Raw genomic sequence first — 16,641 nt, 5'->3', positions numbered from 1 at the left:
CTTACAATTTACTACAGAAAGACTAAGAAAATATGCTATACTCATATGAAGGCAAAGTAGCTCCTTGTAATTTTTCTCTGAAATTCCTCTAAAGCTCTGACAGAAGAGAAAAAATGTGGACCTAACCTGCCAGTCAAACAAAATCACCCCTGGCTAGCGCAGCTCAGTGGATTGAGCACGGGCTGTGAACCAAAGTATCACAGGTTCGATTCCCAGTCAGGGCACACGCCTGGCTGCAGGCCAGGTCCGCAGTGGGGGCTATGTGAGAGGCAACCACACATTGATTCTCTCTCTCCTTCCCTTCCCCTCTCTAAAAATAAATAAATACAATCTTAAAAAAAAATTCACTAAGTTCAGGAACATTCAGAGAAGCCATATTAAGATCAATGGAACAATAAAATAAATGGGTGTGTTGTTTTGAGACAGTAAAGTTTGTGGTAACTGTTACAGCAGCAATTGAAAACTAATACAATTGCCTATATTGAAGTCTATCTCTTGCTAGATATTAAGAGTTATGCCTTATACATTTTAATGTGTTCTGTTCAAAGCTTAAGCAAGGCTCTCTGTACAAATGTGACTCTCAATAATACCTGTTGAATGAATGAAATCTTGTAAATCCCCTCACTGCCTTCACTAGAGGAAGAATTATATTAGAACTAGTCTAGATCAAATTTCTTCAGTGGGGCTCTTTGTCACAAACCCAGGAGCTACAGAGGAGCTACCCTCACATTTTTATTGTATTGTTCACTGATCTTAATTTGGCTTCTCTAAATGTCCCTGAAATACAAAAATCTCTATAAGGTTGTTTCTTAAAGAAAGACTGATTTTCTAATAACAACAAATAAATCGAAGTATTCCTAATTACACTAAATTGTTCAATGCCTACTAACTTAACATTGAAGACTCAGGTACTATTTTTGGTTCCCAGTGTTCGCTAGGCCTCTCGGAACTCACCATTATCCCCTGTGAATAAGATAGGGTCTACTGCACTGGTGGCAAACACAAGGCCTATGGGCCAAATCCAGCCCTCCACTTTTTTCAATCCACCCAGCACCTTGTTTCTACCCAGCAGCAGCGCCAAGCTCCTTGCCCCTAGTTAAAGAGTAGTTACATTTATACAGTCCTAAAATTACATTCCGCCCTCTGAAGGCAACCTCGAGGCTGATGTGGCCCCTGGTGAAAATGAGTTTGACACCCTTGGTCTACTGTATAAGGATAAAAGCAGAGACCAATTTTTTCTTTGCTTACTGTTATTATTATTTTGGCTGTTCATTTAACTCATACATTTCTTATCTTTCCAATAAATGAATCTTCTTCTCAACACTTTTTTGCCCTCATCCCACAGGAACCTCCACCGGTGATGACATTTAAGATCCTGTAGTCAATCTGTATTACCTCCTGATTTCCCAGTGTACGCACAAACTCTGTTGCCTTTCTTCCAGATTGCTCAATTTATCTTTAATCACATCCAGTCGATTCTCAAACCAACCTATTTAATATTTTAAGTTCAATGATCATATTTTAAACTTCCATGCAGTTTGTTGTTTAAGTGATCTTTTTTCATAGCAGGCTACTTTTATTCAATATATTCACTATCTCGAATTTCTCAGAAGAAACCAGCTAACATGTTTTTTAGCTTTTATATTCCCCAATGTCTGCTTACTACTTTGGGTCTTTTCTTTCATCCTGTTTTCCTCAATGGTCTGATGACCCTTCAATATTCATTCATACTTAAGAATAAAAGACTGGGCCCTGGTTGGTGTGGCTCAGTGGATTGAGCACAGGCCTGTGAAGAAAATGGTTGCCAGTTTGATTCCCAGTCAGGGCACATGCCTGAGTTGCAGGCCAGGTCCCCAGTGGGGGACCCATGAGAGGAAACCATACACTGATGCTTCTCTCCCTCTCTTTCTCCCCGCTTCCCTTCTCTCTAAAAATAAAATCTTAAAAAAAAAAGAATAAAAGACTGGGTCAATCAATAAGGGCAACTAAAGCATGCTCCCTCTCTAGTACTGGGACTCTCCTTGGGGAGGGTCAAATACAGGTTGTACGGAAGAGTATCGAAGGTATGCAGTGATGGGGTTTGCTGAGTTTCGGGTATGTAAGTGGGGAGCAAGCAGAAAGGCAGGTTGAAAGAAAAACACACAAACCTGCCAAAATAAAGTCTTTCCTCTAGTGGCAAAGGACTTCAGTAGATACTGCCCACTGCTTTCTCCAGCACCTTTTTTGTTGGGGGTGTCCGTGGTGACCTTGAACTCTACTCTGCTGCTCTCTCAGATCCCTAAACATTCATGAGGAATGCTTTCAAGACAGATGTTCACTTTTTTTGACAGCACAGATCTTAGTTCTTAGCCAGGGGCTCATTGTTGTAAGTGGAATACTTCAATTTCCTGACTTTTGCTCCAGGGCTCCTTCCTGTTGGTAGTTGTTAGTCACTGTAAACTCTGATTTTACTTCTGTTTTCTTTTGCACCTGTGTTTTGGGTTATGCTTTTTTCTTTTTGTTTTTGTTTTGTCAGTCTAATCCCATCGGTTTTTAATTTTCTAGAAATTCTTCCTAACTTTTGGTCTACTGAAGATAGGTATCTTTTCTAGTTTTCCAGGAGTATTACAAATTCTTTTAATAATGGCTATATTTTGTTATTTTGAAGGATTTTTTGGTAAGAGGGCAGCTAGAAGCACTTGTTCAGACTTGCCATTTTACTCCAAAAATAGTTTGTCCTCCTGAATTCTAAATGATATGTTCCTTTGTAATTTAAACTGTTTTACTCAAAGTACCATCAACAAGCACTTTGCTAAGAAAATGAAAATTCATTCTTCTCACTCCTTGTTTATTGGTGAACAAAAAATAAGCAAGGGGTAAGAAGACTGGAGTTTCATCCCTTGTCTAATTCATTAAAAAAAATGACTAAAGCCTAGTTAAACAAGGCTAAGTCCCATGAAAAAAGTGACATGTAATCAATATTTGTCAGAGGGAGAAAAAACACATAATACATAAAGTCTGATATAAACGTTAATTTCTCCAGATTTCAAATAGGAAGATATATTCTTTTCATTTACAAGGAATCAAGACTGTGATCCAATAAAAAGGCAGTTACAATAAATCTAAAGCCACAAAGGATGTAACAAGTTTGATTTTTCAAACTAGATTCAATATCCACATCAAATGCCAAGGCAACAAGTATCTCATGAGTGTATAATATAAATCTTTAAGAAAGCAAAGAAGAAAAGGAAAGATGTGGCCTTTGTGTTTTAACAAAAAAAAACCTGAATGGGAAAAAATACACATATCCAAAATAATTTCCACATTCAGATAACAACAGGTACTAGGAGATGCACCTTTTTCAATTCTTAAAGACTTGCTGTAGAAATTCATAGCTACAATGGGGGAGAGGAGAGAAGCCAATATAGGTTGCATTAAAAAAAAAAACAAACCTACAGTTATTTTAGGTTGTTTTAATAGAAGTATTGAGACTATACCAGAAAGCATGTAGTAGATAATACTTATAGCTCCAATCTTGGCAAAGGAACTACTATTTGGCTCACATGAAAATTCAGAATACTTGATAAATCCAGCCCAATATTCCCATTTAAAAGCAGTCAGCTGGAACCAGTGACATGATACAGGTATGCCTCAGAGATATTGCAGGTACAATAAAATGACTAATTTTTTGCTAGTGAAGGAGCTTGCCTTCAATTTGTAAAAGACGCAACACCTGTGAAACACAACCAAGCAAAGTGTAAGAAAGGAAGATATGCCTGCAAAAATGGTAGCAACGGGCTCTATCAGGAGGAAAAACCAAAAAAGCCCTGATCTGATCTGTAGCTTCTGCCATGTTACAAATACCCCACAATGAAGGACTTTAAACCCCAGTGTGAAGTTCCGAGTTGGGAAGAGACGCACAGAGTCAGCTCCCATGAGCCAGCTCTGACAACACTGGCCAGAGCCAAGTGTGGCTGCCCCTTGGTAAAGGAGTAGAGGCCTTCCGTTCTCCAGGGTTCCCACTGCTCCCCACAGTTTTACACTGGGCCACTTCATGCACTTGTCACCAGTCTGCCCTACCCCCTTCAGACCCAAGAACTCTGGGACAAAAATCACAGTTGGTGGTAGTCCTAGGTACACCACACTAAATTTGACCACAGGCAACAATCAATGGTAGGTCTGAACGTACCATCTTACAGGACAGACACTAAGGAGCCAGGTGGGTGGAGAAGACAGCGACTTTCACATGAGTTTAGAAGACACATCCAACAAAGAATGGTTGCTTGTACTGGACAAGATGCTGACTAGGGCAGTGATTCTTTAGATGCAGAGAGGGGAAGAGAGAATGGAGAGAACATGCTGAGAGGCAAAGCAGACATCCACAAAGATATGTATCATCAAATGAAAAAAAGCAAATACTTCATCCAAAGTTTCTTGACTGGTATTTTAAACTAAATTGTAAAGGACATCAAAATAGCTCATAGCACTTTTATGTGTATTAAAGGAAAGCATGGATTTCTAAAGGTAGAGTAGTATGAGTTTAAAGGAAACATAATAAACCATCCTCAAGTATTAAAGAGCTATTTGGTGGAAGAATCTATTTTCAGCATCCATTATGCTAATCAACAAGCCATTATCTTCACCAGTGAAGATCCATTTCTAACATTTATTATGTTAATTTGACCTGATATAAAAATAGCACAGGCATTTGTAATAGCCTTCTTATTAAATGCCAGGTTTCTACCCTGGGAGGCACACTTTAATTAAAGCAGCTGACCATACCTACAGTGTCTTAACGATGCACATAATACTATTCCACCTTATGTTTTATGAAACTTTTTTAAAGGAAAATAGACTGAGACATATTTTCAACATCATTGTTTGTGGAAAATAACTGAAGACACGAAACATACTATTAGTAACTCCAACCTTTAGAAAGGGCAGTAAATCCTCAGTCCTTATTTAAAAATCAAAAGGAGGCTTGAGAACATGGAGTCAGAGAAAGTAACTCCCCAAGACTTTCCGATTTCTTACCCTGGAGGGCTCTGCATTACCCAGTAACAGCTGACTGACTTATTCATGGCTATTCTGATGATCGCAGCATATGACTGCACACAACAGGGGATAGGGGTGACACACACGTGGGCATGCGGTTGGGGGGTGGCACCTCAAGCTTTTTTTTTATAAACATTTTAACCTTGAGTTAGGTATTCAACTTCTTCAAGCTTAATTTTTTTCTGATACCCACCCCCACTCAGCCCACTGCAAATATTCTTGTTACAGCCACCAAATAAAACGTTTTCCAAACTGCAAAGAATTATCAAGTGGAATGCAATACTTTTTTGAATATGTACATTATTAGGAATAGTGGTAATCACACTTTGTCATTTTTGCTAGTGCCAAATATATAATTTCTCAGAGATGAGCCTTTCACTCCAGTGGTTTACTTCATTACCAACAGATATTTCAATATTAAATGCTGATCATATGCACCAAATGGTAAATGCTTGAAATGCAAAGCAACATGGAACAGGATCCTTGCCTTGAACACATCTCTAGTCTAACATAGACTCACAGAGTCTTAGGCCAAGTCCAATCACCCACCCAATTCTCCTCTGTGGTCATCTTGTCGATACTTGAACACTTTGGCAATGAAGAATGCGAGCAGAGATCCTCTTCTTAACTAAGGTACTTACTGTAAACAAAAGCTCAATATAAAGAGAAGGTCTGTGGTAGTGAGTGAGTGAGTGAGTGTGTGTGTGTGAGAGAGAGCCACCTACATGAGAGGCAGAGTCATGGCAGTTCTAAGTGCATGCTTCTGCCCGCCCTGAATGTTTGACTGATGATAGACAGCTAGCTACTTAATGCTTTGAAAATGCTATTTCACTGCCTGGGAAATCATTTCCAAGTTAAAACCCCTTTGCTGACTTATTAGTGGAGGTAGTATATATAGTTTTATTTTCTCTTGTTTGCATTTAAAATCAGCAGTCAAGCCTTCAATGCCCTCTGTCTGAGAAGGTAGAGAAATGAAGAGCATAGACTTTGAGAGTCAGGATATCCTTAAGTAAATTATTTAGCTGTGTAAACCTTAGTTTCCTTATCTATAAAAGGGAACTAATAATAGTATCTACTGAATAGGGCCATTGTGAAAACTAAACGATAATACGTAATCCTTAAACTGAGGCCCACAGACAAATAGTCAGTGATCTGTGAGGAATTTTTACTGGTATTATTTCAATGAGAATCTTTTTAAAAAATCTGACATAATCATATTCTGAATCATACACCTAGTGTTTAACCAAGCATTGGCACACAATTTCAGGGAATGTATTTGCATTTTTCTCTCATGAGAAAAGGACAGAAACAAACCCAATATGAAATTGAGGCATTTGTACTTTTATGTCACCATAATCTGTACAATAAAATATTTTATAAGAGTTCACAAGATAAAAGTGGTGCGGAAGCCCTGGCCAAGTGGTTCATGGTTGGGGCATCATCCCATACACCAAAAGGTTACAGGTTTGATGACCGGTTGGGGTGCGTAAGGGTTTCTCTCTCACATTGATGTTTCTCTCTCACATTGATGTTTCTCTCTCTGCCCCTTCCTCTTTCTCGAAAATCAATAAACTTATGCTTGGGTGAGGATTTTTAAAAAATAATACAGGTCATAAATTGTGTGGAAGGACGGACACAGGGCAGTACAGGCACAAAGACATTAAAGAATCATGCCCTGGTTGGTGCGGATAGTGGACTGGGCATCTGCCTGTGAACCAAAGGGTTGCTGGTTCAATTCCCAGTCAGGGCACATGCCTCGGTTGCAGGCCAGTCCCCAGTGGAGGGAGTGTGAGAGGCAACCACACATTGATATTTCTCTCCCTCTCTTCCCCTCTCTAAAAAATAAAATAAATAAAATCTTAAAAAAAGAATCAAACGTGGCCCAGTGGCAGTGAGTGCTTATATATCAGTGAAGAAAGAGGGTATAGTTGTAGCAGATCATCATCTATTGTATCGTGGCTTTTATGGGCTACAGTACATTACAAATTCATATACTGGTTGTGAAGCTGTAAAAGAACGATAAGCATAAAGATGTTATGCCCAGTTTTATCCTTCTATATAATTAACATTTTAATGAAGATAACCATATTGTGGTTATGAAAGAATATTCTCATTCTTAAGAAATACACATTTAAGTACTTAAGAGTAAAGAGGCATATATCCTATTTACTCTCAAATGTTTCAGGAAAAACAACACACATCCCTCTGTGTGTGTGTGTGTGTGTGCGTGTATACACAGTAAATCCTCACTTAACTTCAATAGGTTCTGCCATTTTAAGTGAAACAATGTATAACAAAACCAATTTTACACAGGCTAACTGATATAAACAAGAGTTAAGTTCCTAGGCATCTCATAAACATTATAATATAATGTTAGACAAAACAAAATTATTCAAGGACCTGCTGTGTGTGTGTGTGTGTGTGTGTGTGTGTGTGTGTGTAGAGAGAGAAAATGACAAAGGAAACAAGACATAATATAAACAACCGGTGAATCTTGTTAAAGGATACATTACAGCCAAAGAATTAGTATACCTCATAACTAGAAGGATCTAGTCCCTTCTTCTTAAAGATACAAATCCAGAATGCCACTAGGAATCCTATTAAACCAGTGGCTCTCATCTGGGGGAAGAGACCAGCATTGGAATCACCTGGGAAGGCATTTGCAGAATGCTTACAAATATCTTCCTCCTCTCTTTGAGAATCAATATTACTGAGAGCAGCTGGTACCCCTTTCAGCCATTTAGGGTATAAAGGATGAAAATCACAAATGCAGTGTCCGAAGCCATTAAATTAGTCTACGAAGATTCAGATCAGTGCCCTCTCAATCACGCTCTACTAGGCAGTCTCAGTGGAGCCATGGCGGCAGCTAGGAGCACTCTTCAGGGAACAAGAGAGAGCTAAATAGGTTCAACCAAAGGGGACTGACCATTTTCTGGAGTACTGACTCTAGAAACCAGGAGCAATATAGGCTTTGAATGGAGGGGAACTGCCTCTAATGGAGTAGTTATGTATGCTTACAATTGCTGTGCCAAGTCCACTAGTGCTCTTGAAAGAGAACAATATAATGATGTCATTCCTGTCCAGTCACCGATAATTCTAGCATGTCTAATACCCTGGGCTCAATGGCCTGTGTTAGTCAAATCTTTCCAGTACATAAAGGGAGGAGCCAGAAATTAGTTTATCCAACAAAGGAGATATAAACAAATCCTGTTTTTCAACTGCAGGTTTGAAATCATCAGTGGATCCTAAAATCAATTTAATGAGTCATGACCCAACTTTTATTTAAGTAAAGTAAATGTAAGAATAAAACAGGTAGATCAAACTACACTGTGCAAAGTCAGCATAAGTATCGTTTCCTGAAGCTTGTGTATCAGTTATGTCACTATATGAAAAATACAAGGGTCACAATGTCAATGTGTTTTTACTGTGCCCTAGTCAAAAATGTTTGAAAGCCACTGTATCAGATACCAAGAGGAAAGGCAAGAGAATCAAGGGGGAAAGAGAGAAAAAAGGGGGGGGGGGGAGCCAGATGCAGCTCAAACAAAAGCACTGGCTAAATTGCCATAACCTGGGCACACAGCAACTACCGGTTTCCTAGACAGACGCAGAGGCCGACCACGTCGGTAAACATCACAATAAAATGAAGGATCGTGTTAAAGATGCAAGGTACTGTTTTAAACATCAGTGTGAGTGTCCTGTCCTCAGGTTTGGTCCAATTTTGACTACTAAAAAACAGAGATGGGAACAAGGCTGGGGTCTTCCCAGCACCAGTGTTAGTGATCACTGAAAGGAGAGATTCCTCAAGCCCAAGGAAAACTGGCAACCTCATGTTGTATTTTCATTAAGCACCTTCCAGGATTACCGTGGATGCTGATTAAATCAATGTCTCATGAGCAGTGGAATGATTATTTTAAGTAAATTTATTCCTTCTAGGCCATCCAGATAAGTGACTATTGTGTTACTACAAAACCACCATTTCACTATTGACTTTAGCTCTACAGTGTACTATTGAGATATGTCTTTTATTCTCCACTAGTAGATATAATGAAGCCTTAAGGCTATCAGGTATTATATACTCAGTCCTATTAGGTACTGTTCTCTTCAAAATGCTAAAACAATAACATCTTCAAAAATGCCGAAGTTTTCAGTTCTCCATGAGCAAAAGAAAAGAGAATCATTTAGGTCACCTACATGAGTTGGGAAACTGATCTCAACTACTAGAACATTTTTTTGTTTGGAATCAGACACCCAAATCAGATTACATATACTAGACTTTTTTAAAGTGTTGAGAAGGTTAAGTGTGAGAGCAATTTATAACAAAAGCTAAAAGAGACTTAATTTATGGCAAAGAAAGCTGAATCAAGCTGAACAAGCCCAAATAGGTCTTAAGAAATGTACTTGAAAGACTGAACTTAATGCTCAACCTTGCCTATGAACTACATGAGTTTCACATACTTACATTACTAGGTAAAAGAAAATACAATGAATGCCTGGTTTTTGAGCTCTGCACTCTTATGAGTGGTATACACAACCCCACAGTAAAAGTTTAAAAAGTTTTTCAAAAATGTTGCCTACATGTTAATAATAATGAGTATAGACATCTTTATACTGTTTTTTCTCTTTAGAAGTAAAACATGGTCCCAAGAAGCTGAAACCAGTACCAAGGGGTTTCAGGATTATGACAACCCACTCCTAAACCAACCAGAATCACCGGAGTCCAAAGAAGAATATTCCAGAACAAAGTCTACCTTGTGGTCACTCTAACCTATTATATGTACATAGTTGTCCCTCTGTGCGCACAGGGGATTGATTCCAGGACCCCTGTGGATAACAAAATTTGAGGATCCTCAAGTCCCTTATGTAAAATGGAACAGTATTTGCATATAACCTCCACACGACCTCTATCTGTAGATTACTTAATGCTGTGTAAATAGCTGATATTGCTGCATCATTTAGAAAATGAGAAGGAAAAAAAATCCTGTATGCCCTGGCTGGTGTAGCTCAGTGGATTGAGTGTGGGCTGCGAACCAAAGTGTTGCAGGTTCAATTCCCAGTCAGGGCACATGCCTGGGTTGCAGGCCACAGCCCCCAGCAACCGCACATTGATGTTTCTCGCTTTCTCTCTTTCTCCCTCCCTTCCCTCTCTAAAAATAAATAAATAAAATCTTAAAAAAAAAAAAGAAAAAAATCCTGTACATGTTCAATAGAGACCAACCATCACAGGCCTAACTACAGTGTAATATTTTTTCCAAATATTTTCCATCCGTGGTTGCTTGTATCTGCAGATGGGGAACAGGAAGATAGAGAGAGCCAACCGTATATCCTTACTCGGCAAAACACTAATGGCTGTGTTCAACACAGGAGGAAAGTAAGAATTCCTCCCTCCCTTGGAAGTATCATTGTTTTTATGAGAACCATTCTCCCAGACTGGGCGCCAAGGAGGCCCTGCATCTACGCCACCAAGTACACCCAGACTCCCCTTCTATGCATTTTATAGCAAGAAGCGTCTATACACTCTAAGTTTATAAGCTCCATGAAGACAGGGACTGCCCCTGTCCATCTACACATGCCCCTGACACATAAGCACTCAACTGTTGCTCCGTGAAGTGGAAACTACACAGGCCTCCAACCTGAACAGAGTAATCCTGAAGCTGGGCTCCAGGAGAGAACCTGAGAAGGTAACAAAAAAGACAAAAAATTTACTCTCTACACTCAGGACACAAAGGGCGGCCCTGAGGTCATTTGTTCTAATTTTCATTTGTATAAACGGTACTGTCTTTTAATAATCCTAACTAAACATGGACATTATAAAACAGAAATTCAAAATAGTCTTATATAAAAACTTCTAAATTAACTATATTAATGTTTAACAAAGTTTGAAACTAACTATTCAAGTCATTGCAACTTACTGCAACCTTAGGGGCACAAAGAAGTTTTCCGATGTTAAATAAAAGCCTACAACCTGAGCTGCTTCTCCCTAGCTCATTGTGCTTGGGAATGACATTTAACAACCCTGAGCTTCAGTTTCCTTAGGAAGGAATAATCAGACCTCATCCTTTGGGGAATTATATCCTTCCAACAATCAAAAGCTAAAAAAATATAAACTACATAAGAGGTTAGAAAAACAACCTTAATATTATCTCATCCAATCACTAAAGGTAATCTTGAGTGATGGGAGGGGAGGGTGGGAAGATGAAGACACACTGATAGATAACACAGCAAGACACGAGTAACTCCTGTCTGAGAGCTGACACGGTACCAAGAGAAAAGAAGGCAAGGCAGTCCCCACTCCTTAGGAGCTGAAAGCTAAGGTAGGCACTATCTACACAATGACCCATTAAATCCTCCCAAACACTTTGCCAGTAGGTATTATTTCATGTTACCAATGAGGAAACTAAGGCTTAGGAGAAAAAAAACATCTTAACAGCCAGTAAAAAGGCAGACCTTACATTTTTTAAGGACATGTATTTCCAGCTGTCAATTCATTAACAACTAAACTGGAAAGGAGCCCATCTTTCAGAACTTATAATGTACATAAATGCTCAACCTTATATATATTTTTGTTATTAGTATTTTAATGCTTAGGAAAAAAATATTCAGCCTTGTTCCCACATAAAACAGTTATTCTCGCCCTGGCTGGCGTAGCTCAGTGGATTGAGTGCAGACTGCAAACCAAAGTGTCACAGGTTCGATTCCCAGTCAGGGCACATGCCTGGGTTGCAGGCTACGGCCCCAAGCAGGGGGTGCGCAAGAGGCAACCACACATTGATGTTTCTCTTCCTCTCTTTCTCTATCTCCCTCTGTAAAAATAAATATATAAAATCTTTAAAAAAAAAGTTATTCTTGCAAATATTGTTCAGTAAGCAATTTTAACTTTGAACAGAACATTTAAAAATAAAAATAGCTCTGGCTGCTGTGGCTCAGTGGATTGAGTGCCAGCCTGTAAACCAAAGGGTCACCAGTTCGATTCCCAGTCAGGACAGATGCCTGGGTTACGCCCCCAGTTGGGGGTGAGCGAGAGGCAAGCAATCAATGTATCTCTTGCACATCATGTTTCTCTCCCTCTCTTTCTCTCTCACTTCCCCTCTCTAACAATAAATAAAATCTTTTAAAAATAAAAATACCTTAGGATGAACAGGAAAATCACTTTAACACATTATAGAACACTCTTCCAATGTCAATGTTCATTCTCCTTTTGCCTCTCCCCCACTACATTAATGAATGTTTTTCCCCAAATATGTGCCCTCTCTCAGCTATGTGAAAGGAATTTTCACAACTGCTTTTCATTATGGTATGTACAGCACACTTCCAATGACAGGACAATCTTGGAGGATTTTTCTCCATCTCTAGTTCTCTGATGGTCAATTAGTCTATCAACCAACACATATTTATCTAAACTTGTAGATATACCTCCTCCACTCTAGCCCCTACTGAAAGGATCTGGGAAGGAAAGGACTTTCTGGAGTTAACTGCTTAAGCCCCAGCATCCAAAGATAACATTTAACAGATTTACATGTTCTGGCACTTAAAAATAAAATGAAAGATGTCAAGCTGTTATCTCCAAGAAAACAACCAAAAGTAACAGCATACAGCCACACAAAACCATGTACAGAAACATGTAATTTTTCTATCATGCAGGAGACTAGGGGACATAGTAAAAATCACATAAAATAGGTGCCTCACTTACGTTTTTCATCATCAGCATGCACCAGAGATGCTGCCCTTGACAAAACATCCAATGGCGTCTCCATTCCTGGCTGGAGCCTAAGAGGAAAACCAAAGAGAGAAATAACAGAATTTAAACAAAATCTGAAAGACACTTTAAGAATTCTGGTCATTAACGATTGAAATGATTCCCCCACAAAATGAAAATCACTCTCCTGAAGATGAAATTCTTCCCATTCTGGGAAGAAACTGAATGGACTAGGTGCAGGAGCACAGAGACAAGGGTTAAATTCCATTCCATCTACTATGCTAAACCTTGCTATTCCAGGAAGCAGCTCCTGTCAGAACTAAAAGAAGGAATACTGTGAATATTCATGCTCATGTTATTTGTGCTTATGTTTATGTGTGTGCATAATAACATGCCTGTACAGACATCCCTGCTAAAAAATAGTTTTTGGAACAAAGGCAGTTCTATGAACATAGCATTACTACCAGTCTGAGATTTTTGTTGTGGTGGTAGTGGTAGTTGGTTTATTAGTTTTAACACAAATTACTAAGATTGAACCACTCTGTTATTTCACCTCTTTTAGCTGAGACTCTGCATGACCTCTGCAGCTTAATGTATGCAGTCTACTCATGAAAAGTTGTATGTGGATTCCATCAGTGAGTCAAATGGTATTTTAAATCCCATAGGAATCTTTATTTTAAAATGTCACATTTTGGGGGAGGGATGGATGAGTGGACTGGAATGGAAGTAAAGGACAGAAAACTGTATTTAAACAATTAAAATAAAAATTTTTTTAATGTCACATTTTGTAGTGTACATGATATCACCACCACCTATTACCAATTTATCTAGCGCCATGTTTTTATTTTATTTTTTTAGATTTTATTTATTTATCTTTAGAGGGGAAGGGAAGAAGAGAGAGAGAGAGAGGAAGGAAGGAAGGAAGGAAGGAAGGAAGGATGGAAGGAAGGAAGGAGGGAGGGAGGGAGGGAGAAACATCAATGTGTGATCAATGTGTGGTTGCCTCTCACACGCCCCCTACTGGGGACCTGGCTGGCAACCCAGGCATGTGCCCTGACTGGGAATCAAACCTGCCACCGTTTGGTTTGCAGGCCCGTGCTCAATCCTCTGAGCTACACCAGCCATGGCTGTAACACCATGGTTTTAAATAAGCCTGTATTTTTTATTTTTTTAATTTTATTTATTTTTTACAGAAACGGAAGGGAGGGAGAAAGAGAAGGAGAGAAACAACGATGAATGAGAGAAACATCTATCAGTTGCTTCTTGCCCACCCCCAAACTGGGGACCTTGACTGGGAATCGAACCTGCAACCTTTTGGTTTACAGGCAAGCAAGCACTCAATCCACTAAACTTCACCAGCAATGGCTGTATGTTTACTTTTAATTCTTTTCTTAAATTACAGCATATCGCCCTGGCTGGTATAACTCAGTGGATTGAGCTCGGACCTTCAAACCAAAGAATCGCTGGTTCGATTCCCAATCAGGGCACATGCCAGGGTTGTAGGCCAGATCCCTGGTGGGGGGCGCGTGAGAGGCAACTATACATTGATGTTTCTCTCCCTCTCTTTCTCCTCCTCTTCCCCTCTGTCTAAAAATGAATAAATAAAATCTTTAAAAAAATAAATAAATTACAGCATATCTATAAAAGCAAAAACAGTAAAAAATTTAAAGATGGCAGAAAACCAGGCTACCTTTGCCCAGTTTTCCTTCTCTGGATTCACAGGCACATGCATGCTCACATGCAATCGATGGGAAAACAGACATAACTTCTTATTTCAAATGAAAAAAACCCTTAACTGCACCCCTTTAAATATGCTCAGAATTTGGTCAGCATTCTTCAACATTTACTAATTACCTACTGTGTATGTGCAGTTACAGGATGTCACAAACCAGCTTTTCTTTATAATAGTCATACATCAAGCATCCAAAGAAACATCAATTCTTAATCTTGCATATGATTTCATTCAGTAAACATTAACTATCTACGAGGTACAACGGCAGGAAAAACAAACACAGCCCAGTGAGTGCCTTCAAAGAGCTTTCAATCTGTACAGCAGACATGCCTAAAAGAAATCTAGTTTAAGGCAGTATTTTTCCAAAGTGTTTTGCACTGGATGTTCATATTTCATAAGAAAAAAGTTTTCTATGATAAACAAGTTTCAGAAACACCGGAATAACCCAAATTAAGCTGCTTATTTTCCTTCCTGAGCTTTTGACACACTGCCTGCCACACCTTACAGCAGGGGCAAAGGCAGTGGGGAGGGCAGCTCTATGTTCTCGAAATCTTTCAAACTTCATTGGCCATTCTTTTCACCTGAAACACTTCTTAGGAAATAATTAGGGAAATAATGGGTTTAGGCAAAATGTGCTTCGTGTCCAACAGTGCTATAAACTAAGTCCCAAAGAAATACACATGAACTCCAAAGGGCTTTGTGGAGAAACAGAGCTTGAGCTGAGCCTCTAGGGAACAAATATACAAGCACTCCATATAGAAGGGAAGAACATAAGCAGAATCCATTTAGGGGCAAGGTGCCAAAATCAACTAGAAAAATAAAATGGGGATATAAAGTAAGAGACAAGAATGGAACTATATCTTAGAAGGACTGAGGGCTTTGATAGGATTCGGGCTTGATTTTGTATGCATTAAGGGGCCACTGAAATCTCAGAAAAATAACTTGGTTGCCTATGTGTTCTGTGCAAATTACCCTGGTAGTGCTGTGTAGAATGGAGAACCATTCTACAGAATGGGAAGCCAAAGGCAGGGTGAGTAATTTGAAAGACACAGCTACACAGCATGCAGAAGGTAATGGGATGTTATCGTGGGAGCAGTGGGGATAGGACAACAGAACTGACATCTTGGAAAGTCTCAAGCTCTGAGAGAACAACTGAAAATTCAGTGACTGGAAGGAGAATGGACATAACCAAACCAAACTGAGTCATTTTCTTCTTTTTCAGAGACACGGGAGGATGAGTAAAATCAGAGGTGTATGAGAGAAAAACGGATGACACTCAAAACAGTCCTAATCTTCTGTTTAAGATAGGAAAAATCATCTCCTGTGAGTAGGATTTGAACTTCCGAGAACTGTTAAGATTCTCTTCACCTATGCCAGTTTCCTATTCAGGCAAGATTTAAGTTTAAAGTCTTTTATTTTGATTAAGTAAATGCTGATAAGCATTCTTCTCTTTAATGCAGTATTTAGACTCCAATTCCTTAATCTGCCCAAGTTGATTGAAGGACACTTTCAAAATTCTAAACCCAAACAGATACTTATTAACATACACATTAAGTATGCACAGAAGTGTTATGCATAGAAGCAAAATATCAAAGTATAAACATACCAAACAACAAAGTAGACCCAAAATTCTAGCATCATAGATTAGATATTTAAGTTTATTCAGATACTATGAAATCTAAACCCCCAAGCAACTTATGTTCAAAATAGGTAGATAAGAAATCATGTGTTTAAATTTCAACTACAAGGCACCTGCCATCTGCCGCAACCTCATTAATAAAACCAACCAATTATTATTGCACAATTATTCTGAGTTTGGCAAAGTACTCAGGAGAGGATGAAGAAAATAGATGATCCCTGTTTTTAAGGAGTTACGATCTTGTTTGTAAACCAAAAGTATGTGGAATAGGATAAGAGACAAACTTAAAAGAGCATAATAAGAGACTAAACATAGCCCAGGTTTATATGGCTCAGTGGGCTGGGCTCTGCCTGTAAACTGAAAGGTCACCAGTTCAATTCCCAGTCAGGGCACACGCCTAGGTTGTGTGCCATGCGAGACACAACTGAATTCTTTTTTCCTTTCACACATTGGTGTTTCTCTTCCTCCCTATCTCCCTCCCGTCCCTTCTCTAAAAAAAATAAATTTTTTAAAAAGAGACTAAACAGAATTTACAATTAAAAT

General features: G+C 38.9%; 1 protein-coding gene across 2 annotated transcripts in view; it reads right to left on the bottom strand.

Annotated features, from left to right (window-relative positions):
- VGLL4 (vestigial like family member 4) overlaps positions 1-16,641 on the bottom strand; it is a 151,430-nt gene that overhangs the window by 123,093 nt on the left and 11,696 nt on the right. For both annotated transcript variants that reach the window (XM_045832087.1, XM_045832088.1), the window contains exon 2: positions 12,722-12,798. In XM_045832087.1, coding sequence (XP_045688043.1) covers positions 12,722-12,785 — 64 coding nt within the window. In that variant the 5' untranslated portion in view covers positions 12,786-12,798. The remainder of the gene's footprint in view (positions 1-12,721; positions 12,799-16,641) is intronic.

Source organism: Phyllostomus hastatus, unplaced genomic scaffold (assembly GCF_019186645.2).
Source record: "Phyllostomus hastatus isolate PE091 unplaced genomic scaffold, TTU_PhHast_1.1 phas_contig_16, whole genome shotgun sequence".
Classification (NCBI taxonomy): domain Eukaryota; kingdom Metazoa; phylum Chordata; class Mammalia; order Chiroptera; family Phyllostomidae; genus Phyllostomus; species Phyllostomus hastatus.
The sequence above is the reverse complement of the archived record's forward strand: the minus strand, read 5'-3'. Positions and strand labels throughout refer to the sequence as shown.